The sequence below is a fragment of the Choloepus didactylus genome, chromosome 22, assembly GCF_015220235.1.
Source record: "Choloepus didactylus isolate mChoDid1 chromosome 22, mChoDid1.pri, whole genome shotgun sequence".
Classification (NCBI taxonomy): Eukaryota; Metazoa; Chordata; class Mammalia; order Pilosa; family Megalonychidae; genus Choloepus; species Choloepus didactylus.
Window position 1 is genome coordinate 6,211,856 of NC_051328.1, and position 27,941 is coordinate 6,239,796.

At 35.7% G+C, this 27,941-nt stretch overlaps 1 protein-coding gene across 6 annotated transcripts in view; it reads left to right on the plus strand.

Moving 5' to 3' along the window:
* CYLD (CYLD lysine 63 deubiquitinase) overlaps positions 1–27,941 on the plus strand; it is a 50,219-nt gene that overhangs the window by 9,220 nt on the left and 13,058 nt on the right. For all 6 annotated transcript variants that reach the window (XM_037815581.1, XM_037815585.1, XM_037815586.1 and 3 more), the window contains 8 exons: positions 3,040–3,145; positions 12,668–12,766; positions 14,323–14,439; positions 21,304–21,683; positions 22,540–22,705; positions 23,641–23,782; positions 25,043–25,165; positions 27,186–27,277. In XM_037815581.1, coding sequence (XP_037671509.1) covers positions 3,040–3,145; positions 12,668–12,766; positions 14,323–14,439; positions 21,304–21,683; positions 22,540–22,705; positions 23,641–23,782; positions 25,043–25,165; positions 27,186–27,277 — 1,225 coding nt within the window. The remainder of the gene's footprint in view (positions 1–3,039; positions 3,146–12,667; positions 12,767–14,322; positions 14,440–21,303; positions 21,684–22,539; positions 22,706–23,640; positions 23,783–25,042; positions 25,166–27,185; positions 27,278–27,941) is intronic.

The window sequence follows — 27,941 nt, forward strand, 5'->3', positions numbered from 1 at the left end:
ACTGTACACAAAAAAGAACAAGAATAAAAATTAAAGTAAAAAAGAACACCCAAAACATTCCATAGCCCCCATCCCTCCCTATTATTCATTTACTTTTTGTCCTCATTTGTCTATTCATCTGTCCGTATACTGTATAAAGGGAGTGGGAGCCACAAAGTTTTCACAATCACACAGTCACACGGTGTAAGCTGTATAGTTATACAGTCATCTTCAAGAATCAAGGCTACTGGCTTGCAGTTCAACAGTTTCAGGTATTTCCTTCTAGCTATTCCAATACACTAAAAGCTAAAAAGGGATATCTATATAATGCATAAGAATAACCTCCAGCATGACCTCTTGACTCTATTTGAGATCTCTGAGCCACTGAAACTTTATTTTGTTTCCTTTCTCTTCCTCCTTTTGGTCCAAGAAGGCTTTCTTAATCTCATGATGCCAGGGCCAGGCTCATCCCTGGGAGTGATGTTCCATGTTGCCAAGGAGACTTACATCCCTGGGAGTCATGTCCCACATAGCGGGGAGGGCTGTGAGTTTACTTGCAGAGTTGGCTTAGAGAGAGAGGCCACATCTGAGTAACAAAAGAGGTTCTCTGGGGTTGACTCTTAGGTATAATTTTAAGTAGACTTAGCTTCTCCTTTGCATGAATAAGTTTCATAAGGGCAAGCCCCAAGATTGAGGACTTGACTTATTAACTTGGGAGTCCCTAATGCTTACAAGACTATCAGGAATTCCCCCAGTGGGGTAGCTTAGTATTTCCACGTTTTTCCCCAGTCCCTCAAGGAGACTTTGCAAATGCTTTTTTATTTTCTGTCCCAAATACTCTGGGATGTATCAGGGTATTCTATTAACTTGTACAGAATAATAAGATCTCATTCCCTATTCTAGGTTCCATGTAATTATGTTGTTTAAATAAACTGACCATACAGGTTAAATTAGATAGTATGCTACAGAGAATATAAATTTTGTGCCAAGCAAACTTCTCTTAAATAACAGAACTCGGGAATAGATGTGACTGCTGTAAGAGCTTACAATCTAGAAACCTTTACAATAAGCCTTATTGAACACTCCTGCATTGTCTATTGTGCAATCTCTGCCCATGTTACATCCACTGATAACCTATACTCTCGAATTCAATTCTCAGCATTTGCTCATTCTAGTTAGTTTGTGTTAGTGAGGCCTTACAATATTTGTCGTTTCATTTCTGGCTTATTTCACTCAACATAATGTCCTCAAAGTTCATTCATCTGGTTGTGTGCCTCACAATTTCATTCCTTCTTGCAGCCACTCAATATTGCGTTGTATGTATACACCACAGTTTACCCTTCTGTTTACCTGTTGATGTACCCTTAGGCCATCTCCATCCATTGCAAATCGTGAATACTGTTGCCATAAACACCAGTGTGCAAATGCCTAGTCCATCCCTGCTTTCAGTTCTTCCAAGTATATACCAAATAACAGGGTTGCAGGATCACATGGCAACCCTATACTTAGCCTGCCTGGAACCACCACACTGCCCTCCAGAGAGGCTGCACCATTCTACTTCCCTACGAATAGGAAATAGGTATATCTGTCTCTCCACATTTCTCCAGCACTTGTATCTTTCTGTTTACTTTTTAAACAGTTTTATTCATACACCACACAATCCGTTCTAAGTGAATAATCCTAGTTATGCATTCATCACCACAATCTATATGAGAACATTTCCGTTTAGTTCTGTGCTGTGATCTCGGCCCTTCCACCCTTTCCAGACTGGTGTACAATGTGTGTCTAGTCACGGAAGTCCCCCAAACACTTATTCCAGACAGTGCCTGGCTAGTTACTAGTAGCCCTGGAGGACAAATGAAAATTCCACACCTCTCTATGCTGCCATCTTGCCCAACCTCCCCTATCCTTGATTATCTCAACTAGGATATTCTATTTGATACCATGGTTAGGTATGAAACAAACATTTACTGAACGCTTACTATGTGCACAGTTAGAGCCAGAGTGAAACATATGGGTTCCTCAGAAAAGCGAACAATAAAGCCCCCCTTTAAGTCAATATTCTTTCAACATTGTTATTTATTTAGAGGAGAGATTGTGGGCTGAGTGGGGAGAAGGTTGGAGAAGGAGGACCGCTGGTCACTTGGATTAGTCTCTCTTCGTTTCAGGCTGTTCATCTCAGGCCCCCAAGTTGGCAGAAGCCATTCAGGCCTTATGCTCCTCAGATGGCAGTCTAGGGGTCATCCTGTTTACTGGGACAAGCTCCCCAAAGATTTGCCCCACTGTCTTCTCCACCCCCCAGTCAGCTTGTGCAAGCATTCATTCCAAACACTTCTAATACTCTCCTTGAAAGGAAAGTATTGGCGAGAGTACTTTTCTTCATCTCCATATGTTTCCAGCTTGTTTTCATATCCTGTGCAGACTGGTGCACAGGGCAGTTGCCTGCCTGGCCCATCTCTTAGTTGAGCTCTTTGCCCAGTCCTGGACTAGCTGGTGCTGCATCGGAATATAAAATAATTTAATATCTAAGTCTCAATTTTGGAGAAGTTTTTGAATTCTGATAAAATGACAAAAGAGCCAATTAAAAAATTAAAAAACACTTTTCCTATGCACAGAAAGCATACAGGAGTTCAATCTGAATATTTAAATGCTGAGAAATGTCAAGGAGTGATCAGAGTAAGTTAGGGTTAATTAGGGGCAGGTTTCTGGGTAAGATAATGTATTATTAATAAATCTTCTAATGTAAAATAATTTTTTTAAGCCTTACATGGGTGATATTACATAGACTAGCATTTATTATCCAGTAAAATATGAAAAACACTTTGGATTCCTTGCTCATATGAGGGTGTACTATGACTTGATTATTCTTGTATCTCATTTTTCAAAAAGGAAAGCTTTGTTACTATGGCAATTCCTAACACATCCTTGTTTTCTTTCAGGCAAAATAGCTAGAATATACCAATGGAAAATGTTTTGGAGGATCTTCTTATGCAAAATACAGATAATCATATTTATATTTTATTGAGCATTTTAAAGTTCATTTTATTATTTAATTTCTAGGACAATCCTATTGGCACCTGGGATGGAAGATTTAATGGAGTGCAGCTCTGTAGTTTTGCAAGTGTTGAAAGTACACTTCTCTTGCACGTCAGTGATATCATCCCAGGTATTTTTTAAATGTATTTATGTATTTATACGACAGGGTGCTAAGGCATATTTTGTAATGAGGACATAAATATAAGCTTAAAGATGCATTTTTGGAACTTGGTTTTTATGTTGTAGAATTGTTATTACATAGACTATCCTTTGACACAATTCAGATGTAAACAGTACATAAAGATTTGCATTTCGAAAAGTATGTGAGTGTAGGTGTGGTGGCATTTATACATTTTCATTATCATTCTAAGGGAAAAAAATACCTGTCTGATGATTAGAAAGGTCAGAAAATGTAATAAACTGCTGCTTGCTTGAGTTTAAACTGAGAGCCCAGTTTAAACTAGAAGCCTTCCAATTAGAAGATGTCTCACTTGAGACAATGTTGGGCTTCATGACTCTATATCAAAAGCAGATCACTTGGGTTTACATCTTAAGAAAAAAAATATGTGCAACTTTTTATTTTGCCTCAGACAGTTAGCATCTGATAGATGCTGTCAGATGATTGACCAAAACTTATTGATAGTGACATCTGCAGTGCCATTGCCCTGCTGTTAGTAGAATTACCGATCCCAGGCTAGGGCAGTTGGTGGTGTGTTAATCATAAAACTAATGGAGGCAGTCAGAGGTGATTGTTCCTATCGAGCATTATGCAACTATGAATAAAATGTCGGGAAGACTACAGGTGAATTGTAGCCAGGAATGTACCTGGTCCTGAATTAGAAGACTTGCACTTTTTTTTACATTCTTGACAACTTATATATAGGTCTTAATTATCCCCATTTGCTGATAAAAAACCTGGGCTCAGGTAGGCTCAGATTGCCCAACATGAAAGTGAGTAGTGGAGCCAGAATTTAAATCCATACCTGTTGTTTATAATGCTCTGCTCTTTTCAGTACCTTCCCACCCCCAATTCTATGTATATACTTGGCTTGTGAAGTAACCCATACTTTTCAGCTTCACGTGTATGCTTGGGAATATTGTAGCCACGAAGATGCATTTTGAATTTTACTCTACCAAGGATCACAACCAAACAGGCAAACTAATTTTGTGTGTATGTCTGTGTGCTTCTAGTGTTTTCCATTATTGCTACTTTTGGCACAGAACACATTTGAGTTCTCCATAGGTCCTTTTAGGTCATCAGGTACTTCCTTTGTAAAAATGAAGGAATAATACTAGACAATCCTTAAAATTCTTTGTCACCTACATTGTTTGGCTTTCCTGTTTCCCTGTTGGTGTGGCAAGTCATAAACACTTATTTTTCCGAGTTAAATACTTTCTGATTTAGCTTTTAGCATTACAATAAAAGTATGTTCATTTAGTTGGAGGTGTGAGAGTCAAATGATAGCTTTATTTCAATTTTGCTCTATAAAAGTCTGACGTACTTTTCTTGATTTCTTTAAAATCAGTTTTCTTTTTGAAATTTTATTATGGTAGCATATATATATAAAAAAACATAAAATTTGCCATTTTAACAATTTTTAAATATATATTAGTGGCCTTAATTATATTTATGATTCTGTACCAATATCACCACCATTCATTACCAAAACTTTTTCATCACCCCCACACAGAGGCCCTATACTCATTAAACAATAACTCCCATTTCTCCCTTCCCCAGCCTTTGGTGACTTCTTTTCTACTTTCTGTCTCTATGAATTTGCTTATTCTACATAGTTTATATAAGTGGAATCATATAATATTTGTCCTTTTGGTCTGGCCTATTTCACGTCACATGATGTTTTCAAGATTCATTCATGTTGTAGCATGTATCAGCACGTCATTCCGTCTTACGGCTGAATACTATTCCGTTGTATTTTCTTTATCCGTTCATCTGCTGAGGAACACGTGGGTTGCTTCTACCTTTGGCTATTGTGGTAATGCTGCTGTGAACACTGGGGTGCAAGTAATTTTTTGGGTCTCTGTTTTCAATTCTTTTGGGTGGAATTGCCAGGTCACATATTAATTCTATGTGTAACTTTTGAGAAGCCGCCAAACTGTTTTCCACAGCAATAGCTCCACTTTACATTTCCATCAGCAATGTACTTGAGGGGTCCAGGTTCTCCACATCCTAACAGTAGTTACCTTTGTTAACAGTAGTTACCTTTGTTATAATTGATGGGCGATTATTAAAATAATTCAGTCGTGCATTATTCACATTAGGTTTTTTTTCCCGATATACCACCCTATTAATACCACCTTGTATTAGTATCATACATTTGTTATAATTTATGAAAGACCATTCTTATAGCTGTACTATTAACTATAGGCCATGGTTTACAATAGGGTTCACAGTGCTGTACAGTCCTATGTTTTATCTTTCAATTTTTTCTAGTAGTATATGCATTCTAAAATTTCCCATTTTGACCACCATCTAATTCCAAATCTTTACCATCAACCCTAAATAGAAATTCTGTATGAGTTAAAGCATCAGTTCCCCATTATCTAAACCCAGTCATCTCCTGGTAGCCTGTATTCTAGATTCTAACTCTTATGAGTTTGCTTATTATCGTTAGTTCATAACAATGAAATCACACAATATTTGTCCTTTTGTGACTGGCTTATCTCCCTCAACGTAATGTCTTCCAGGTTCATCTGTGTTGTCAGATGCATCAGGACTTCATTCCTTTTTGCAGCTGAATAATTTTCCATTGTATGCATATATCACATTTTGTTTATCCATTCGTCAGTTGGTAGACACTTGAGTTGCTTCCATCTTTTGGCAATTGTGAATAATGCTGCTGTGAACATCAGTGTGCAAATACATGTAATCAGTGGTCGACCATGCCCACCCTATTCTTTTTTGTTTGTTTGTTTCTTCCTTGTAATCTTTGTATCTTTTATGTTTAAAAAATGGCTTCTTATCTTACTGTCCTCGCTAGAAACTCTAAAATCTTTGTCTGCTAATCCCAACATCTGAATCATCTATGAATTGGTATCTTTTGATGCTGTTTTTTTCTGGATAATGGATCACAGTTAACTGTTTTTTCATATGTTGAGCAATTTTTGATTGTATCCTTGTGCTGTTCCCTTTTTCCAAATTTTGACTTCCTTCCATAATCTGTCTGCTTTTATTCACTCTCCAGTGCCTTCAAGTAGTTGTGTGTGTTTGGTTTTTCCTGTGTGTGTTTTATCTAAATTTACATTATCTGCAGGAGAAATGGTCTGATAGGAGTTTATTCCATACAAAATTATGTTTTAATATCTATTTTGGAATATAGGGAGCATTTATTAAAGAAAAAGGGAGAATTTCCTTAGGTATATATGATGATGTTTATGATTAGATTTTATTTTTATATTTTTTGATCATTTGAAAAATTATATTGTCACCTGTAATGACTGAATTTCTCTTTCAGTCATTTTTTTTAAAGTTAACCAAAACCTTCAGAAGAAATTCATTTTAGGTCTATGTCAGTAGTTCTCAACCTGGTGTGATTTTGTCCCCAGTGAACATCTGGCAATGTCTGGAGACATTTCTGATTGCCGCAAGTGGAAGGGCATGCTTCTGGCATCTGGCGGGAAGAAGCCAGGATGCTGTTAAACATTCTGCAGTGGATAGGACAGCTCTGGACAATAAACAATTATCTGGTCTAAAATATCAGTAGTGTTGAGATTGTGAAGCTCTGTCCTAAGCAAATTCTGGAAGTTATGCTAATGTTGCAGTGTTAACTTGCTGGATGGCTAAGGGGAATCTCTCGTAAAATAAGTTTTCTTTTAATATTTATGTATTTTTGCAGGGGTAACCAGTTCTGTGCTAATACTGTTTCTTCAAAGTCGCATGTATAAAATGTAATTTAACTTGCCTTACCAAATCAATTGTTTGTTGATTTCCTTTTGATTTTTTTTTTGGAGGAATTTCCAGAGGGAACTTTTGAAGGTTCCACATCTTTTAGATTGAGGGTAACCATCCTTCTACCTACCTTACTTGAATTTCTTTGATTTTTAGATTTAAAAACTTAATATAATTCATTTTATTGAGTAGATTAGGGGACTAGGGAAATCATTAATTTTGTATTATGATTTAAGAAAGAAAACAGTACTTGAACTATGAAGTTAGCTTATATATAATTGACTGTGTTTTTCTCAGGATGGAATAGTCTGCTGTAAAATAAAGATTTGAAATGCTCTCTCTTTTTTTGCACTCTGGAGCTGTATTTTTGTATACTCTTTCCACATTTCAATTTGGTTTGAAATGTAAATTATCTTGGGTTCTACAGTAGCAAGAAAAGGGAGAAGGAAAGAAAAGAAAAAAAGATAAGCTACCATTTCTGTTTTTCCTATGATTGAATTGTATATACCCTGACAAGGAATTCTTCTTTAATAGTATTTATTCTCAAAAACATTTACAATTATATTTTATTTGAATATTGACATAGGATTAAAATAAACATTAGTTACATTTATCCCTTTTGGAAATCTGTTTTCAGGCACACTTTGATCTTCTAGATTAACGGCTATCATTGTCATCATTTCTGGCTCTCAGAGCTGTGAAGAGAAAAGAAAAGAATGTTTTCTTTCTTTTAAAGCTTGATTTTCATAAACCATGAATAGATGATAATTAAGAATGATACCAGCCTCTTAAATATAATACATAAATTATACTTATTTTCCAACAAAATAACACATGAAAATAGACTTTAAAAATTACAGTTATCTAAACTAAAATTAATTAGCTTATTTGAATGAGACTTCATCTATATTTGATGTTATCATTAACACCCTTTTCTTGGGGGAAAAAGAGTCATAGTACTTACTTTAGTTCCTTAGTTTCTTTTTCTTGCCCAATTACCTTCATTTATAGGAAAAAAAAATATTTCTAGCATTTTAAAAAGATTCTTTTTGAAGAGGTCGAACAGTTGCTGAAAATAGGCAAGATTTTTTTCCCTGGGCAATTGCTTCTCACAGTTGGCTTCTGAAGGATACCTTTTACTGAAAGATGGACGAGTCTTAAATCTGTTATAAAACATATTTTCTCTTTGTTTCTCTTTCAAATGGTTAAAAATTCTAACATATCTAATTTGACATTATACTCAGGTTCTTTCTTGAAGCTGTTTTGATGAAAAATATAGATTAATACCACTCCTAAATTGTATATTTCTGCATTTTCTAGTCCAATCTGTGTCTTCTTTTTTAATTGTGGGCGTTGGTAGTATAATGCTCATTTTATTTTTTAGAACATGCAATAATTCATATTCACAGAGAATTTTAAAAGGGTGTATAGTGAGAGTTTCCATTTGGTTCTTCTCTACATCTTCTAATTCTTTGCCAAGACTTTGTTTTTTTTACTGAGGCTTCCTATCTTTTCATTTTTTTCAAGCTGTTCATAATTGCTTCTTGAAGCATTTTCATTATGGCTGCGTTAAATCTTTATCAGATCATTCTAACATCTCTCATTTCATTGTTGGCATCTGTTGATGGTCTATTCAAATTCAGCTTGAATCTTCCTAGTTCTTGAAAAATCACTGATTACCATGAGTGATTTTCAGTGGAAACTTGGACATTGTGCGTATTATGTTCTGAGAGTTTGCGTCTTGTTTAAACTTACCATTTTAGCTTGCTTGCTTTGACGTTGCTTCGGCAGGGGAAGGAGGGACTCCATCTCCTTACTAGGCGTTGGCCTCTGTTGACACTTGAGGGAGGTGCTCATTGTCATTGCTGGGCCATTTGTGACTTGCAGCTTCCCCAGTGGTCTCCACTGATACTGCGGTGGGCATGTCCTTGTCACTACTGGGCTGTTGTGAAATCCCCATCCCATCAGACCTCATCTGGCACCACCCTGGCGAGGAGGGGGAGGTAGAAGTTTAGGGTCCTCACATGTTTACCACTGATGCTTGGGGGTGCAGGGACTTTGCTGTCAACTGGCCTGGCTCCCTACTTGGCCTTCCCAGACATCATCCCACCTGAGATGTTGGGTCACGTTATAGCCTCCTCGGGCTGGAAGTCTAGGTTCCCCCCTCTGACAATGCTGCTGTCATGGATGGGGATGGGGCCACTGTTTTTTTTTCCGTGGTATTTGGCTAAAGAAGAGTGGTTATTGTCTGAAAGTTTTCTGTCTTGCTAGGCTGCCTCTTTCCTGGTCCTTTGGCTAAAGAGAGCACAGTTTTGGTGGGGCTTTCTTTTGTCTGCCCATTGGTATTTCCAGGTTGCTGACTTCTTAAACTCTTAGTCTGGGATATATGTGAGGCAAGAAGAAAATCCAGGGAACTCACCACCATGTCATTCCTCAGCTCCTGAGGTCCCTAGCTGATTTGCTTTCAGTCTTACGTTTGTTTAATGTATAATGTCCAAGGTTTTTCGTTGTATTTAGCAGAAGGAATAGGGAAAGGTGTGTCTACTACTCAGTCTACCGAGAAGCGGAAGTTGCACCTTCCTCTAAGTTAACAATAGATCTTAGAATTCATTTCATGTTACTACATAAATTGCCTACTTAATCTTTATTTAAATTACTGTATTTTATATCATTTTATGAATGTATCATGCTTTTTTTTTTTTTCTCCCACTAATCCCTTTTGGATGGATATTTAGGTTTTCAATCTTTTGCTATTATAAACAGTGCTTTGGTGAATAACTTCATACATATGTGTCAGTTTGCATGGGTGCCAGTATAGCTAAAAGATAATTTCCTAGAAGTAAAATTGCTGGGTCAAAGGGTGTGTATGTTTTGCATTTTGAAAGATAATGCTAAATGGCCTTCCACAGAGATAGTTGGTCTGAATCTTCCTGAAATGTCTGTGTAGGCAGGACTCCTGTTCACATAAGACTCTGAAGAAGGGTATTTTGAAGCCATAGATCTCAGTATGCAATATGTTGTCTCTGTGGGACCTTCCATGTTTCTAATTGTCTAAAATATAAGGAAAGTTATGTTCAGGTATAACTTCTTACCTGTTTTGATCAGTAATCCAACCTTAGAGAGATTTTTGGATAGTTGCTATATATTATATACCTCATTCTACCCAAGTGAACATATTTTCTTCACAAGATTTCTGTGTGGATGTTAAATTCTCCCTTGTGTCTGAATTAGATTCTTGTGGCTGATGTTAAGTAGTCCATCACTTAAGCAATTTCTCTCAATTTAATGGGTCATTCAAATTCATAGACATTTCTTATGGTTTGATTGTTAATATCTACCAATTTATTGTTATGATTTCCACCCCAAGATTCTCCAAGCGATTTTTATTTTTCTTGATTCATTCAACAAGAGTGACAGATGAACTCCTAATTTTATCATTTTGAATATAGTCATGATGTATATATCATGTAAACTTCTTAGTCTGGTTTCTTTGCTAAACATAATGTCCATGTTGCGTTTATCAGAAGTTTATTCTTTCTTTATTGCTATGTAGTATTCCATTGTATGAAAAGAACACAATTTGTCTATTCATTTGCCCATATAATGGATTGTTTCCAGCTTTTGGCAGTTATAAACAAGGCTGCCACGTACATTTTTGTCTATGCTGTTTGGTGGGCATATCATGCTGTCTCTTTTAATATTTCTTAATCAAGATTGCTTTAATCTCACAAAATTGTCTCTGAACTTATTCTTTACTTTGTTCACTTTCTCATACCTACTTGCTCCTAAGATGGCAGTCTCTTAAAATTCATCTAAGTTAGAAGGCGTTGCTTCGTGATCCAAGTGGTTTGGAATCATGAACATAGTTGGGACAAGATGATAAGAGATATTTGATATATTTTATTTGTATCAAGGGCAAGTTAGATAAGGTATATGACCTTTTGCATACAATTCTGTTAGAATATCCAATTCCTTAATTTGATATTTGACCTCTCTGAGACAAAGCTTTTGGCAGACATAAGCACAGTTCCCAACTCCAGTGCCCTCTGGCTCCCATGCCCAATCTTTGGCGCCCTCCCCGGTTATCGCCAACAGTGCTACCACCCAGCCTCATTCTTTTGGCGCTCTGGGTGCAGCTGGACTGCCTTCCTTAACAAGGGCAAGACCATTTGCTGCGTTTGTTATAACTGCTACAGACTGTATGATGGCGTACTTGTGAATATCCTTTTAAAGTGAACTTTTATGCCAATTAATTACTGTGAATAGTGGGAATTATTTTTCTGTTGTCATTTCATCTGATATCATTTAGGAGCTTTTGCTAGTGACTAAGTTTTTCCCTCCACAGTAGCTGTCATGTGATGTTGACATTTGGAGGTACCTGAATGATAACACGATAGAAGTATTCGTAAATAGCATTTCTCTTAATATAGACCACTTGATTAAAACATGGGTCATTCAGTATCATTTTGAATAAAATAATATTCCATTTTGTCATATTTTGAGAAGATAAAGATATAGTTTAGTTTAACAATGCATTCCCCCTTCCCTGGAAAAAGTCGTTTGTATATAATTAATTCAGAATGATTTCTTTTTTTGTGTGTGTGTTCAGAATGTAAAATTTTCCCCATTTTTTTCTTTTGTGTGTGTGTGTGTGTGTGTGTGTGTGTTCAGAATGTAAAATTTTCCCTATTTTTTTCTTTCTGTCCTCAAAAATCCACTGTGGATGATATCGTTTTTGCTGATACACAGCATTATCAGGTATGAATCCTTACGTCATGTTCAGACTCCACAGATGTGTTGTGGAACTTTTCAGGGAAAGACTTTCCATACTGGCTTTTATATGTTTGCTTGATCAGTCTTTGTGGATATCTCATAAAAAGTACTGTAAATGTAAGGTTTTGCATGGTCTTTGTATCAAAGCCAAGTTTGACAAATTTATTAGACCTATATTTCAAAAAGGAGGTTTGTGTATTTTCTTCAGAATATTATTGTTTTTCATTTCTGGCCTTCTGCATCATTAATTTGTCTATAATTTTCTGTATTTTTCCTGTTTATATGTATGTCTGCTTGTATATGCGTCTGTGTTATTCGTAACATATATGTATACACACACACACATTTTAGAAAACTGATACTGTTTTCTTATCCAGTAAAAAGCTTTTTCCAAACCGTGTTCTATGACATATGTTGATCTGAGATATTAAGTTGGAGTGGCACAAAAAATGTGAACAAAGAAGTTTGCCATATCTCTCTTTGAGAGATTCATAATACACATTAGTGTATTCAAGGTTCGGAGTATTCTGTAGTAAAGAAATCTGTTTATCTTTGTTTAGCCCAGCATTTTCTAGAAATATCTGAGTGTGGAATACTTCCTAATACACAGGGTTGTTCTGGAGATACTGATTTGGAAATGCTGCAAAAAACTATGAGCAAGGCGTTCTTTGTAGTCTACCAGTGATTAAATGTATTCAAGAGGTTAAAGCATTTAGCTGAATTGTATTGTGGGAGTGTATTTTCTTGTAGAAATTTTGTTTTGAAATATAGCATTTTTTAATGTTTTTTTTAGGCATTATCACTTTCAGAACTTTTGAGGGCCTTTAAGAATTTGTTAAAGACTAAAAATGCTACTCTTTTTGTTTGTTTGAAATATGTTTTGATGTCATTGTTATTACCATTCTTTGCTCAATTATTTCTCTTTTATAAGAATTTGCTTTTATATTTAAAAAAACATGTTTACTGTTTCAGATAGTGTGACACAGGAAAGGAGGCCTCCCAAACTTGCCTTTACATCAAGAGGTGTTGGGGAAAAAGGTTCATCCAGTCATAGTAAACCAAAGGTTACAGGTATGGATTAATAGAGTACTATCCTGAGTGACTTTAAATGATCTCTGATTTGCCAACGAATTCAAAAAGGTTAGAAGGTATTATTCCTTTAATTTCTAAGTAGGCTTTCTTTTTTCAAATATTTTTAGTAATTTGACTAAAAATTATATATAAATGCTGTTACTTAAGCCAAGAGATCCAGCCTTTTTTAGGTGATGAAAAGTTTCCTGTGAGGACTTTTGTCTTTTGGCTGGTCCATAATCAACTGGGTTTTGGAACCTTCTACTTGTAACATTTGTGTTTGTAGTTGAGAGTTGCAAATGTATACAGTAATCATATATGGACAATATTTCATAGGATAAAGTAGATTAGTAATTGATTATATAGATTTTTCTAACTAGAAGAAGTGGCACAAATTAAATTCCAAACTGCTCAGAAAACATGTTTGTCTCTCCTCCAGAAACTCCCTCACAATACATGTGGAGTTCTGAGTTATTTTTTGTTCGCTTCCACATACTTTACAGATTTATAGGGTGGTAATTATACAGTTCATTTAAAAAACTGTAAGAATTTTTGTTAATGAAGACGGGAGAAAAGTATTTTTTCTTCAGTTATCTAGTGAACAAAACTACTTTGGCTTATTTAAAAGGAAATTATACTTTAAAACATATTTATATGACGTTGGACCCTGGGGGACTTAGAATTAAGCAAGATGTGTATGCAATAGTATTTTTAATTTTACCCTATAGGCTTATATAGGATAACTTAAAATGCTACTCTTGCTTACATACAAATATCCTGCAGTTTGTCTTAAGACACTGTGTGAATTATGTTGTGGCAGATCTTAGTTACAGGTATCAAGTATAGAGCTACCTGTGTTAAATTTTCAAACATCGGCTCTTGTTTGGGTTCCAGAGACCCCACTGTTCTCGGTGGTGGCATGTCCCTTTAATTAGTACTGAGGCAGGGTAGTGTTGTGAAATGCCTGTGACACAGCTACACTAACTCTTTCCTGTGTTTGAAAGATCTAATGTAAAGTTAATAATAATGTTTTACCTTTTCAAAGATATGAAGAAATTAAGCAAAGAATTGGATGACCAACAATTCCAAAAATGTTTAAATCTTAAATTGTTTTAAACTTAAATTTGTGATTTAATTTGTGGATAACATTTGAAGATTTCCTTTTTCTGAAAGGAGCTGTTTTAAAATTATAGGCCACATTTGTGAGCTAACAGGTTCATCAGATTAAATTGAGGAAATAAGCTTATTTGACTTATTTGGAAAAGTGCATGAAATGATTTTTAAAGGTAGTTTCTTTGAAAAAAATGACTTGACTTTTCTTTTAACTTACTCTTAGTCCCCTTCTTTATTGACTTGGTCTGAAGAATCTTTTTGACGTTTCCCAAATGCTAACCAAATTTTTAAAAAGTGAAGATAACAATAAAATATATTGGGTTTGTATCCATCTATTGGGTATGTAAGCAGTTAACAACATATGTATATTAATTTCTCTTATTTAAAAGAAAACTTTTATGTAATATTGACTATTTTAAAAAGGAACTTTTCTTGTTTCATAGGATCTACCTCAGACCCTGGAAATAGAAACAGATCCGAATTATTTTATACCTTAAATGGGTCTTCTGTTGATTCACAACCACAATCCAAATCAAAAAATACGTGGTATATTGATGAAGGTAATCTGAAATTTAAGTGTTCTTTATAATTTTCTCCTTCTTTGAACTCACCAGAGAAAATGGCCTTTTCACCAGTATTTGCAGCTTTCAGAAACAGGGTAGACTATTCTTTACTAATATGGCTGATCTAAAATATTGTACACAATTTGAATTGCTCTGCTGTTAAGATTAATAAAAATGTATTAGCAGCTTGTTTGTTCTCTTGACTGATTGGTTTAGGGTGGGAGATCTCTAGAATCAATTGAATCAATTAAGGACATTTCTGTCTGTGTCTTTTTTTAAAGGTCACCTCTTAAAAGCCCTTCCCTTTAAAACACTGCTTTCCCTTGGTTTCTGAGGCATCATTTTCTTCTGCTTTATTCTTGTCTTTGTTCATCCTTTCATCAAATATTTATTGAGTGTTTACTAGGTGCCAGGCATTCTTCTAGGCACTGAAGTTATAATGGTAAGAAAATAGACATGATCCTTACCCTTTTTGAGTTTATAATCAAGTTGTTAAAATAAAATTAATCAATTACAGAAGAAAATGTAAAATTGCAATTGTGATAATGCAATGAAGGAGAGGCACATGATGTTAAGCATCATACTAGAAGATGATTTCCTAAGGGACTTAGGGCTGTTTCTCTGAGGAAATAACATGAGCTTAGATTTACTGGAGGAGTAGGAGATAAAGCCAGATGCAAAAGGACAAACTATATGATTCCACTTCTATGAAACATCTAAAATGAGCAAATCAATAGAGAAAGAATGTAGATTAGAGGTTACCAGGGACTGGGGCAGTGGTAGGAAGGGAAGAATGGAGAATTATTGTTTGACAGGTACAGAGTTTCTGTTTGGAGTCATGAAATAGTCTTGGTAATGGATGGTGGTGATGGTAGCACAACATCATGACTGTAATTGATTCCTCTGAAATGTACACTTAAGAATGGTTAAGATGGGAAATTTTATGTGTTTATATGTATATGAGCAGAATAAAAATTAGATGGGAAGAAAAAAGAAAAGGAAATAGGAAGCTGTTTGCCTTTTGAAAAGCTTATTCTAGCTGCAGGAAAATGAACTGAAAGAGGGATATGTGAGTGCAAGTATAACATTGAAGGCTGCTGTAGGCCTCAGTATAGATGATAGTAGCTGGGCCAAGTCTTGATGGGGAAATGGAGAGAAGTAGATGGATATGAGATATTTAGGAAGTAAATTGACAGGACTCAGAGATAGATTGAAAGTAAGAGTTGAAGAAGAAGGTGATGTCAGAGATGTCAAACCATCTCCTGATTTTCTGACTTCATACTTAGATGATACTGGGGAAAGATTATGAGTTTGATTTTGTATGTGTTGAATTGGAAGGGCCTTTTAAAATTCCTAGAGGTGATTTGTCAAGTATACAGTTGGATGCATATATCTGGAGCTTGTAATTTCTATTTTCTGGGAAATAAATTTGTCAGTGCCCACATATATGTGGTAATTAAAGTCATGTGAATGATATCAACTAAGGAAAGAGTATGGGAGTGAGGATGGATTAAGACCAAGGAGCTTAATAATGGCTAGGGTGAAGGGAGGTTAACTCTTCAAACAAGACCAAGAAAAAGTGACCAGAAGGATGTTTTTCCAGTTTGCTAAAGCTGCCAGCTTGCAAAATACCAGAAATGGATTGGCTTTTACAATGGGAATTTATTAGTTCACAAATTTACAGTTCTAAGGCCATGAAAATGTCCCAGTTAAGGCGCCAGAAAGTAGTTACTGTCTCTGAGGAAAAGGCCGATGGCATCTGGGAACACCTTTGTCAGCTGGGAAGGCACGTGGCTGGCGTCTGCTGGTCCTTTGCTCCCAAGTTGCATTGCTTTCAGCTTCTGATTACAGTGGCTTTCTCTGTAAGCATCTGTGGATACTCACTTAGCTTCTCCAGGGCAAACTCTGGGCTTCATCTCTTAGTTTAGCATCTCCAAACGCCTTTCTGTCAAGTGTCTGGGTCTGTGTCAGCTCTAAGCTCTCTTAAGGACTCCTGTAAGCTAATCAAGACCCACCCTGAATGGGCAGGTTCACATCTCTAAGGAAATAATCAAAGGATCCCACCCACAGTTGGGTGGGTCACGTCTCCATGGAAACAACCTAATCAAAATATCCCACCCACAATAGATCTGCCTCCACAAGATTGCATTAAAGAACATGGCTTTTTATGGGGTACATAACAGATTCAAATCAGCACTAATGTGGAGAAAACCAGGAGTCTGTTGGGTCAGAAGGGCCAAAGAGAGAGTGGGCAGCAGGACTGAATGCTCATTAGAGGGCACGTACAGTGAAGACCACACAGTGACACTGGATTTAGCTACCTGGAAGTCCTTGATGACCTTAGTAAGTTTGGTTTTGGTGGAGGAATTTGGTCAGATTGGGGTGCACTAAGAATGTGGAATGAGAAAATGGAGACAAGAGTCCAGCTGTCTAGGGTAGATGCTGGGACTTCATCCTAGCCTTCCTCTTTCTCTTTTATTAGTCACACCCAGTTGTCACCAAGTCCTCTGGATTGCCTCCTTTTCAGACTCACCAGAATCTTTCCCCTGTTCCTCATTTCTGTAATCACTACCTTACTTCAGATCATTTGCTTGTTCCTGTCTGGATTGACATACTATCCCTGTAGGTGCTATCTCTGACTCATGTTCCTTTTAAATTTGTTCTGAATAGTAGTGATAACAGTCGTCATTATTGTCATCATTACAGCTACCATTTCTTAACCACTTACTTCGTGTCAGGCATCGTGCCAAGTATATTATACATATTATTTTCTTCTATCCCCATAACTTCCTTTGTTACAGACATTAAATAACTTGCCATATAGTAGAGCCAGTATTTCAATCCAAATCTGCTTGACTCCAGAGCTCAGATGCTTAGCCACAACACTTGTGTTTCTCTTCCCATTGCTATCGATGATTTTTGCAAAGATATGTTTATCTAATGTCTATTAATGTTTCCTTAGCCCCTTGAAGATAAAAATGCAAATTCTCTAGCTTGGCATGTTGGGCTGTTGATGGCATGACCTTTTACTCACCTTGGTCATTTCCCCCTGAAACTCCTATCCCCAGCCATACTGACTGGGGACATTCTTGGAATGTGTCATGCTTTCTCTTTTTTTGTACATGTTTTCCTGCTGCCCGAAAATCCTTCTTTCTGTCCTGCCCTACTTTGTAGTCTGGCTTACTTTTTTGCATCTCCTAAATCTCAGCATAGTTATTGGTTTATCCAGAAAACCTTTCCGTTCCTCTCCCACTTCTCTAACTATAAAGGTTAGATTCTTCCTAACTATTTTGTTGACTTGCCTGTCTCCTCTGCCAGACTTTTAAGCTCCTAATACTTAGCTTGGATTTAGTAATTGTGTTGTGTGCAAAGTAAATGAAGGCAAGAATTGAAGAGTACTATAGAATTCTTTAGTGACTTTTTACTCTAATATGGATTCACTTATATTATAGGCTAAAACATATCCATAAGTGAACAATAAAAAATAAGCTGTTAAATAAATTGGGGTTATATTATCCCATGGGAATAAATTGAGTGAGCTGTCTTTGATTGTGTCTCTTTGTGCCTTCATTCCTGTAGCTAGACTCTGGGTAGGTTATTGTGAAGTTGGCAGCCAGGGCCTTTGATCTTTGAATTCTTCCTAACCACAGAGCAGGAGACTTATTTAAATGATGCTTCACTGGGAGCTCCTATTTCCTGATAGACAACTTTTGTTAAGCTGTGGCTTGCATTGGCTTTCTAAAAATTCTAGAGAGTTCCAAAACACCACGGGACTGTGTTGTGGTGTAGCATAGCCCTGTTGGCCTGTAGATGTGCACAGGGATCTTCTCAGATGGTTATGTTGCTGTCCTGCTGACTGGCAGATTTGCCAATGCAATTGGAAAGTAATACAATTTATATGCAGGAGGCCTTCATCCTTAAATTAGGAAATAGAAGTAATTTAGTTGTAAAAGAACATTGCTACTGTAATTAGTTGCACTTATAGTTTTAAAAAGCTTTTCTCTATAATAGCTCATTTTCCTGTTTAAAAAAATTTTTTTTTTTTACTTTATTATTTCCATGTGCTATACCAAGTGTTGTGGATTCAACCATGATAAAGACTAACAGAATTCCTGCTTTTCTGGAGCACACGTTCTAGTTGGTATGATAGACAATGATCGCATGAGCAGACATACAAATAGAGGACGACATGCCATGAAGGGAGCGAACCCCGTGGTAGGAACTAGTGAGAGAGGGCTCCCTAGGACAAGACTCTTTGAGGTAGGGATGGTAGGGATGAGATCTGGATGAGGAGAATGAACTGGCCAGAGAAGCCCCTGGGAAGAGCCTTCCAGGCAGCGGAAATAGTAAGGTCAAACACCCCCAGTGAGAAAAGCGGATTTGAGTGACAGGAAGTAGGCCAGAGTGAACAAGGAAAGGAGGTGGGAAATGAGTTGATACGTAGGTAGGAGCCAGATTATACAGGGCCTTGTTGTTCTTGGTAAGAAACTAGTATTTATTCTAAGAATACCAGAACCCTATCAAAAGGTTTTAAACAGGAGAATCAAAGAAAGATCACGGAAGATCTTTAAATTTTAAAAAGATCTCACTACTTGTTATGTGGGGAATTGATTGGAAAGGAGCAAGAATGGGGAGGGCAGAGAGGTCAGGTAAGAGGCTGCTGACAGTCTTAGAGGGTGGGAGATGGTGGTGGCTTGGATTGGGTAGATGACAGTAGAGGTTAAGAGAAGTGGACCAATTTGAGATACATGTTGGAGGTCGAACCAACAGAACTTGCTTGATGGTTGGACCTGGGGTGTTCAGAGTTTGGGAAAGAAAAGAGTAATTTAGATTAAATATTATTACAAAAGAATCTTAAGCTCATAAGATACAAAGAACTGTAAGGTATAAAGTACAGTGAACAGCCATGTCATCACTGCCTACTTTAAGAAAACAACATTACCTCTGAAGTCCCTGAGGTGTCCCTCACTCATTGCCTTCTCTTCACTCTCTCCTCAGAGCTCACATCATCTTTTTTTCAGTATTTATTGTTCTCTTGCTTTTTGTTTCAGTTTTACCACCTGTGTTTGTGTATTTAAACAGTTCTGCATGTTTTTGAGCTTTATATGCATGGAATCAGACTGTATGTATTGTTGCACAGTTTTTCCTCCTCAATATTATGTTCTTAAGATTCATCCAAGTTGTAGTAGTGGTTGTAAATTATTCATTTTCACTGCTGTGCAGAATCCCATTGTATGAATTATACACTACAATTTAATTATCCATTTGACCTCTGATGGACATCTGAATTGTTTTTATTTTCTTGCTATTATTAACAGCTCTGCTATTAACGTTCTTACACATGTCTAGGGTATATAATTGGAAGTGGAATTACTGAGTCATGGGATATGCACATCTTTCCCTTTAGTAAATAATGCAAAACTGTTTCCCAAAGTAGTTATAATCAATTTACACTCCCATCATCATTATATGAGGGTATCAGTTACTCTTTATCCTTCCCAACAGCTAATATTTCAAGATATTTAGTTTTTGAAATGATATCTTCTAGTAGTTTTGACTTTCATTTATCCGTTTAGCAGGGAGGGCAAGCATCTTTTCGTGGATTTGCTGGTGATTTGGATTTCTTGTCTGAATGCCTCTTCAAGTCTTTTGTCCATTTGTCCATTTTTTTTCTAATTGTGTGTTTTTTTGTTTGTTTTTTCTTTTTCTTTTTCGTATTTGATTTATAGACCTTCAAATTCTAACCGTTTGCCAGCTACATGTATTGCAAATGTTTTCTCCTTGTTCGTGGCTCACATTTTCACTCTTGCTATGACAAAGTGCTTAAATGTACTGTGGCCATATTTGCATTCTTTTCCTTTATGGTTTGTATTTTTTATGCTTTAGAAATTTCTCTCTGCCCTGAGGTCATAAAAAACATTCTTCTATTACTGTCTTCCAAAAGTTTGTAGTTTTGCCTTTCATATTTGTCTTTAAGCCACCTGGAATTGATTTTTGTGTAATGTGTGAGGCAGGAGTTCACTTTAATTTTTTTTTAATGTATGGATAACTGATGATCTTAGCATTATTTTTTAAAAAATCCATCCTTTCTCCACTGATCTGTAATGCCTGGCTGACAACTTTATTAGCAAATTTAAGGATTCAGCTTTTGGCTTTGGTTCTTTTAATTGTATGTTTGTTCTCTTTGTTTTCTGCCTTTGTGTTTATTCTGGCTTCGATCTTCTTTGTTGTATGCTTGTTTTCTCTTTATTAATTTCTGTTCTTGTGTCTTGTCTTTCCTCTAGCCTACATTTTGGGGAGTTATTCTACTCTTCTAATTTCCTAGGGTGGATGTTAAATTCATTAATATTTACCTTTTCTTTTTTCTGAAATAAACTTTTAAGTCTGTGTATTTCCCTGAAAGTATCACTTTAGCAATATTCCAAAAGTTTGCTTTTTTTCTTCCTTCCTTCCTTCCTTTCTTTTTCTCCTTCTCTTTTTTCTTCTTGTTTTAATTTGTATTATCATTTCTTCTTTGATCCATTAGTTACTTAGAAGTTTGTTTCTTAATTTTTTTGATGTCTTTTTGTACTGACTTCTAACTTAATGTGTTGTTGACAAAGTGCATAATTTATGTGATACCATCAGTAACAGATTTTTTTGGCTTGAACAATTGGGTGCCATTTTCTGAGGTAGAAAAATTTGGAGCTGGGGAAGAGAACTAAGAACACTATTTTAGAGATACTCAGTTTGTGATGCTTATGAGAATCCTAGTAGAGATGGCAGGCAGGTGGTTGGAATAGATTCGTGTATTTTTAGAGCTGCAGGGCATATTGAATATCCTTGAATATGTTTTTCTAATTAAGAATAATTTTTTTGTAGTTGCCGAAGACCCTGCAAAATCACTTACAGAGATATCTTCGGACTTTGGACATTCTTCGCCACCACTGCAGCCTCCTTCCATGAACTCATTATCCAATGAGAACAGGTTTCACTCTTTACCATTTAGTCTGACAAAGATGCCCAACACCAATGGAAGTATTGGCCACAGTCCACTTTCTCTGTCAGTTCAGTCCGTGATGGGAGAACTAAACAATGCACCTGTCCAAGAGAGCCCACCCTTGGCCGTGTCTTCTGGAAACTCACATGGTCTGGAAGTAGGCTCACTGGCTGAAGTTAAAGAGAATCCTCCTTTCTATGGAGTGATCCGTTGGATTGGTCAGCCACCAGGACTCAATGAAGTACTAGCTGGACTGGAACTGGTAATTTAATTTGACCTAAAAAATGCAACTCTTTTCTATCTTGGATTTTGTGCAGATTTTTCTTTGTCATGTTACTTGGCTAAGTGTTATATTTGTCAAAAAAGCCATCACTAGAGAAGAAATTTTATTACCGTGTTGACTACCTTCCCTCTGCCACTCCTCAAGCTTCTGACCTGTTTATTCCTAATGGTCTGTGTTTAAAGGATGATATTTGACTTTTAGGTTAACACATTTAGGCTTATCACATTAAATAGAATATAAATTTATTGTCAGCTTTCTTTTTTTCTTCCTCAGACTTCCTCCCCAAATCAGTTCTAATATTTATGTTGTTGGCTTTCAAAACTAATCCCCATTTTTGGAGATCTTTTGAGATCTTGGTAGAGGGAAAGATTTTTCCTTTGGATATTAGGAGAGCGTGTTGTTTGACATTTTATTATCAGGAGAGAAGAATTTTAGTACATTTCCTTTTGTTTAAATACATTTCTTGTTCTTGTTTTGTTTGTTTCCATGTTAATGGAGACTATTTTTCTTTTGGGGCTTGTTGTTAAAATAGCCTCCCCTCACCCCGCAGGTTTTAATACTTGTGGAAATGGTGAAGTAAAACCAGTTAACAGAGAAGGTTTACACATGAATTCTAAAAGAAAACACATTGAGTACTTCATGTTGGATTAAGGAATTAATTTCTTAAATCGTTAGCTATGGACCAAAGCTCTGATTAGTTAATCGAGTTCTCAATGCAAGTCTGAAGAGGGAATTCTGAGAAGGGGTAAACTGGAAACATCTTAGAAACGTGAGCTCTTTGTAAGTTGTCTCTGCACGATACAGATTAAGGCATCTGGATGTGTTTCTTTTGCAGGAAGAAGAGTGTGCAGGCTGCACAGACGGGACCTTTAAGGGCACTCGCTATTTCACCTGTGCCCTGAAGAAAGCACTGTTTGTTAAACTGAAGAGCTGCAGGCCTGATTCCAGGTTTGCCTCCCTGCAGCCAGTTTCCAATCAGATTGAACGTTGTAACTCTTTAGGTACTTGATGCCTTTCAGTTATTTAACCATCTTGGATGACTCTTAAATTCTAATCTCATCTCATTTTGCAGTAGATGGTAGTGTCAATGTTTAAATATGTTTCTTGGCAATGTACACCAAACTGTTAAAGCAGTAAAATTTGTTAGTTGGTGTATAAGAAAACTACAGGGGTTTCATTGATCATTATTAACCTTAGAAAGGAAAATTTTTAAAAGTATTAGGAAAAGTGGGACTTAAAAAAAGAGTAAGATTTATTTTCTCTTCCTGTTGATTACAACCATTTAATTTTCAACAATACAGGAGGTAGAAATTGAAATGTGACCTTTTTTTTGGCACTGACTTCCTTCTCTTAATGAATTGTTTTATGTGCATCAGTAAGCGTTCTCTTATCAAGAAATCAGCATTGTCATAGGGAACAGTTTTAGACTGATTGATGAAGGGCATATTTCCTCATCACTTCTGGCAATTTCCTGATGTTCTCTCTTTCCAGTTTTGAATAATAGTGATGAAGCATCTCAAGAGTTAAGCAGATATAAATAGAAAAGCCTTCTTTATGAAAAACATTTTTCATTACAGTTGAAAGAGTACATTGGGATTTTTCTTTTTCTTTTCAAATTTGAAAATAAAGCATCTTCAGACAAATAATAAAATTTTGTGGAAGATGTTTTACTTGACAGATGTTTTTTACACATTGATTAATACCCTCTAAAGTATTTTTTAAGCTGTGGAGGAAGTGAAGTTGAAAATGAACAGCAGCATTTTTTGCAAACCAAGCTGAATAGCGTTTAACCAAAGCCTACCTTTAACATAGATACAAGTTGAGAAACAAATTTTGCATTAAAATACCCAAATATATTTTTAAATGAATAAATATATATGGGAATACATATTATGATAGTTTTTTAAAAGAATTCTTTTCATTTTTATCTTTTGAGCATTTGGAGGCTACTTAAGTGAAGTAGTAGAAGAAAATACTCCACCAAAAATGGAAAAAGAAGGTTTGGAGATAATGATTGGAAAGAAGAAAGGTATCCAGGGTCATTATAATTCTTGTTACTTAGACTCAACCTTATTCTGGTAAGTTTAAAATCAATGCAGTGGGTATAGACAGTACCATAGGGGTGGGGACTCATGTATGTGTGTATGTGAGTGTGTGGGTGTATGTATGTGTGTGTGTGAAAGAAACTGCTGATTGACCCTGAGTAGAGAAACTGGATGGCTGAGGATCAGGAAAGAAAGGGAGATTGGCTTTTCATAACTTCCTTGGAAGCTATTGAATGTTGTCCTATGTGTTTATATCCAAACACTTACTATAGTGATTCAGCCAGTGCTGACTCAGAGGTGAATGGAAGGGTTGCAGGTGGAGCACTGAGGGTGCTTGGGAAATCATGTAGCTGACGAGAATGAGCACGACATCAAAGCACAGGACTTGCCATAAACCACTGGCCAGTATACACAGTATCTGTTTTAGTAGGTAGAGGCAGTCACAACGCTACTTTATTTTAAAGCATTGTTTTCAGTAGAAATACTGTTACCTTTGGATACGTAGTTTATTCTAAAGTGGAACAAATGAACATGGCCAGAAACTTTAGGCTCTGAAGATTGAACCAGATATACTGCCGTTTAAATTGAGTGTAATCTACCAGCTCTGGATAGTCACTTCATAAGAATTAGGAAATTAAATATGGGATGTTAATATTTTAGAAGTGGAGGAAGAATAAACATGGTGGGCCTTTTTTTTTTTTTTGGCAGAATACAAGAAGCTTTATAGCATTGATATAATATTCTTTGGATTTCCTGATAAAAATATGTATTAGCCAAATTTTATTTTTCTTGGATATTAGCAAGTTACTGCTGTTAGTCACTCAGAAGTAATTTTGGCATTTAAAGAAATTTAGGTCCTCGCAAGAGGAAAGTAGGATATCTGGAGTGGGATACACTGGGTTTCTCTATCTGTTTGTCTTGGGAAGTAGTTTCCAGACATCCTCTACTGGTTGTCTATTTGGAGTTTGAGTTTTGTAGAGCTTACGTCAACTTTTATAAAGAAGTTTTCTTTCTTAAAATACTGTAGGCATATTTTTATCCTTTAACACTGTCAATATTTGGTTTGCCTTTTTTATATTACTAGTCTCCTTAACCTTACCTGGAAGGTCTCTAGGCCCCGATGAATGAACCATGGGACCAGGATCTTGGGTAACCGGGTTAATGAAGAAAACTAATCTTCATGTTATTTGTTCTCCAGACTTTGCTTATTTTTCTTCTGATTCTTATTAGAATCTCTTTTTCCAAAAATAAGACTGTTATTACATGAGGAAAAATATTCTTTTTATTTTGCAGCTTATTTGCTTTTAGTTCTGTTCTGGACACTGTGTTACTTAGACCCAAAGAAAAGAATGATGTCGAATATTATAGTGAAACTCAAGAACTACTGAGGACGGAAATTGTTAATCCTCTGAGAATGTAAGTTGAAGATACACGGTATTTTGCCTTTAGATGGTATCCTATTTGCTGCTTTTTTGCACAGTAATTAATTTATGCCCTGCTTTCATGTAGTAAGAAATAGGTGAAAATTAGTTCTTTTGAAGTGTTAACAATTTTTTAATGTTTGGTCCTTCTACTTTCTTTGTTTAATTTCTTAAATCTGGCCAAGGGTTAGTACATGGTGTATGCCATGAAATGATTTAAACGATTTGGTGGAAAACACTAAAGTTTAGCAATTGCAGTAGGTTTAGAAAAGCGGATGTAGTACTTGGGATTCTTATCTTCTGAAATAGTTTATTCCAACACTGTCCCTAACAGTAATCATGTTTATCAGTCAAATTGGTGAAGTCTGACTTCTTAAACTTAACTTTATCTGAAAGAAAAGGAACAAGGGAAATTTTTTTATTTATTAGAAAGAAATGAGATGTATTTTATAAACACATTTCTTGGTCAAAGAAATATATTTAGGCCTCCCTCTACCTTCCTTAAAAAGGTGATTTTTTTTTTTTCATTCCTAGTTTAGGAATTATAAATAAATATGCCTTTGGCTACAAGAAGCAATTTTTATGGTACAAGGACAAGTGACAGGAGACACCTGATAAAGACTTCTGATAAGTGGTAGTAGTGATGTGTGATAATGTCACATTATAAAACTTAAACTGAAGAATTAGGAGCACAGACCATGGGATACATTTGTTTATTCAGGAATATAGGGAGCAAACTATGTAATTTAAAGTTCATATAAAGATAAATTTAAAATTTTGACCTACTTTTCTTAATAACAATTAAAAGAAAAATTAGTTTGATGTAAGATTTTGACCCCGAATCCTGGAATACTGAAAAACACTGAGCATTTAAAATGACCTGTTATAGCAAGACTAAGAAAGTAAATTATAAGAGAATAAATTTCCTAACTTATATCTTTCATTTTTCTTAAATTCTGAAGTGATCAAAATAACTCTAAAGTAATTATCAATTTTGATTTTAACGTGTATTTTTTTTGTCCTATGTAAATTTTTATGGATACTGTCTCTTTTTTTCCCCAAATAATTGGTACTAGAACAGGACAGGTCACATCCAAAACTCTGAGGCACGTGACCACCTCCTTCCTTCATTTCAAAACACCGTTAAATCCATTAATAAACATTCTTCAGATACTTGTCCAGCCAGTTAAGAATCATGGTTTGACCATACTTTGTCACCCTGCCCCAGTGAGACACTTGTCAGATTCCCTGTTGCCATCAGATTTCCCTGTGTCAATAGCATTCATATCTATCTTATAGCTGACTGGTTTTATTTGGTACAGAAACCTCTGCTTTCTGCATTGCAATCTTCTCAAAGGCAGAGAACCTGTCTTTTTTCACCTATTAATTTTTGTATTTCCATTGGTAACAGGTTAGATGACTATTTAGTGGTAGTTAAAGATGTGCTGGTTGCAAAGAATTAATGAATGAAACAGTTGAAGCCATTTTCGAATTATAATCCTGCCAAGGATTGACATTAAACTTATTAAATGCTTCCTATATTCAGACAAAGACAAGAGAAGTCCTAATTATGGAGATAGGTTTGATTACAGATTTTGGATTTTGGATTATGGATTTCTCATCAATTCTCTTCCCCTTTCTGCTTGGTAGCTATTTCAGCCTTTAGTATTAAAAGGACTTTTTCTCAAAGTGGTATATTGTTTTTATAAAGTAAATGCTTTAATTTCTTAAGCAAATAATATTTAAAAACCAGTCATCAAGAACTGTTTTAAAAATAATTTCTTCTTGTATTTGTATATGACAGTTAAGGAATAATAGAGTCTGGGATAGTTCTGGCTCTAGATCTTTAATTTCTCAAACTTCAAGAAGAGGCCAATTTTATTTTTCAAAATAATTGTCTAGACAGTTGATTTACAACATGCTAGAATTACGTAATAAATTAATGATTATCAAGATATGTTACATAATTTATTATATATGCCAGTATCAATTAACTAAGTTTTTTACTGACCTAGATATGGTTATGTGTGTGCCACAAAAATTATGAAACTGAGGAAAATACTTGAAAAAGTTGAGGCTGCATCAGGATTTACCTCTGAAGAAAAAGGTGACACTCTTAATTTTTAGTATATGCTCAAAAATTAACTTGAAAGCATATTCTAAATTATTGGCTGAAATGTATGTGTGTTTGTGTGTGGAGTTTTGGGGTTTTATTGTAAATTAGGAATTTCTGTGTGATGTACAATTTTTTCTCCTTTTTGTAAATGCTTTCTCTCTTCTAAAAATGAATTATGATGTGGAGTAACAAATCCTTTTAAGAAGCTGGCTGGTTCTAGTATATTAAATGAGTAAATAAAACATTTTTTCCTTTCCATCCAGTATTGATAATTCTGAGTTGTTTTTCTTTCAGTTGTGAAGGATTGCATTGAGCTATCCACGTTTTCTTTCTTAGTTTTTCTTGTTAAAAAGGGAGTTATAAAATGGCTGCTTGGGATGAAGTTTATGGTAGAGGAATAGTGTTTTAGTCCATTCATACCTAATGGATTACTCAGAGATTGAACTCCTGACCTTGAAACGGTTAGCAGCGCACTGTAACTGACTGTAATGTTTGGAGTTGTGAATAATTATTTAAAGGGTTCATCCTTCAGGTTTTATTCCATTTTTCCCAACACCCCTCAAAGGAAGTAAAATTATTTCACTATAGTTGACTTATTATACCTTTCAAATGCAATAAAGTTACGATAAAGTTAAAACATAATACTTTATAGTAA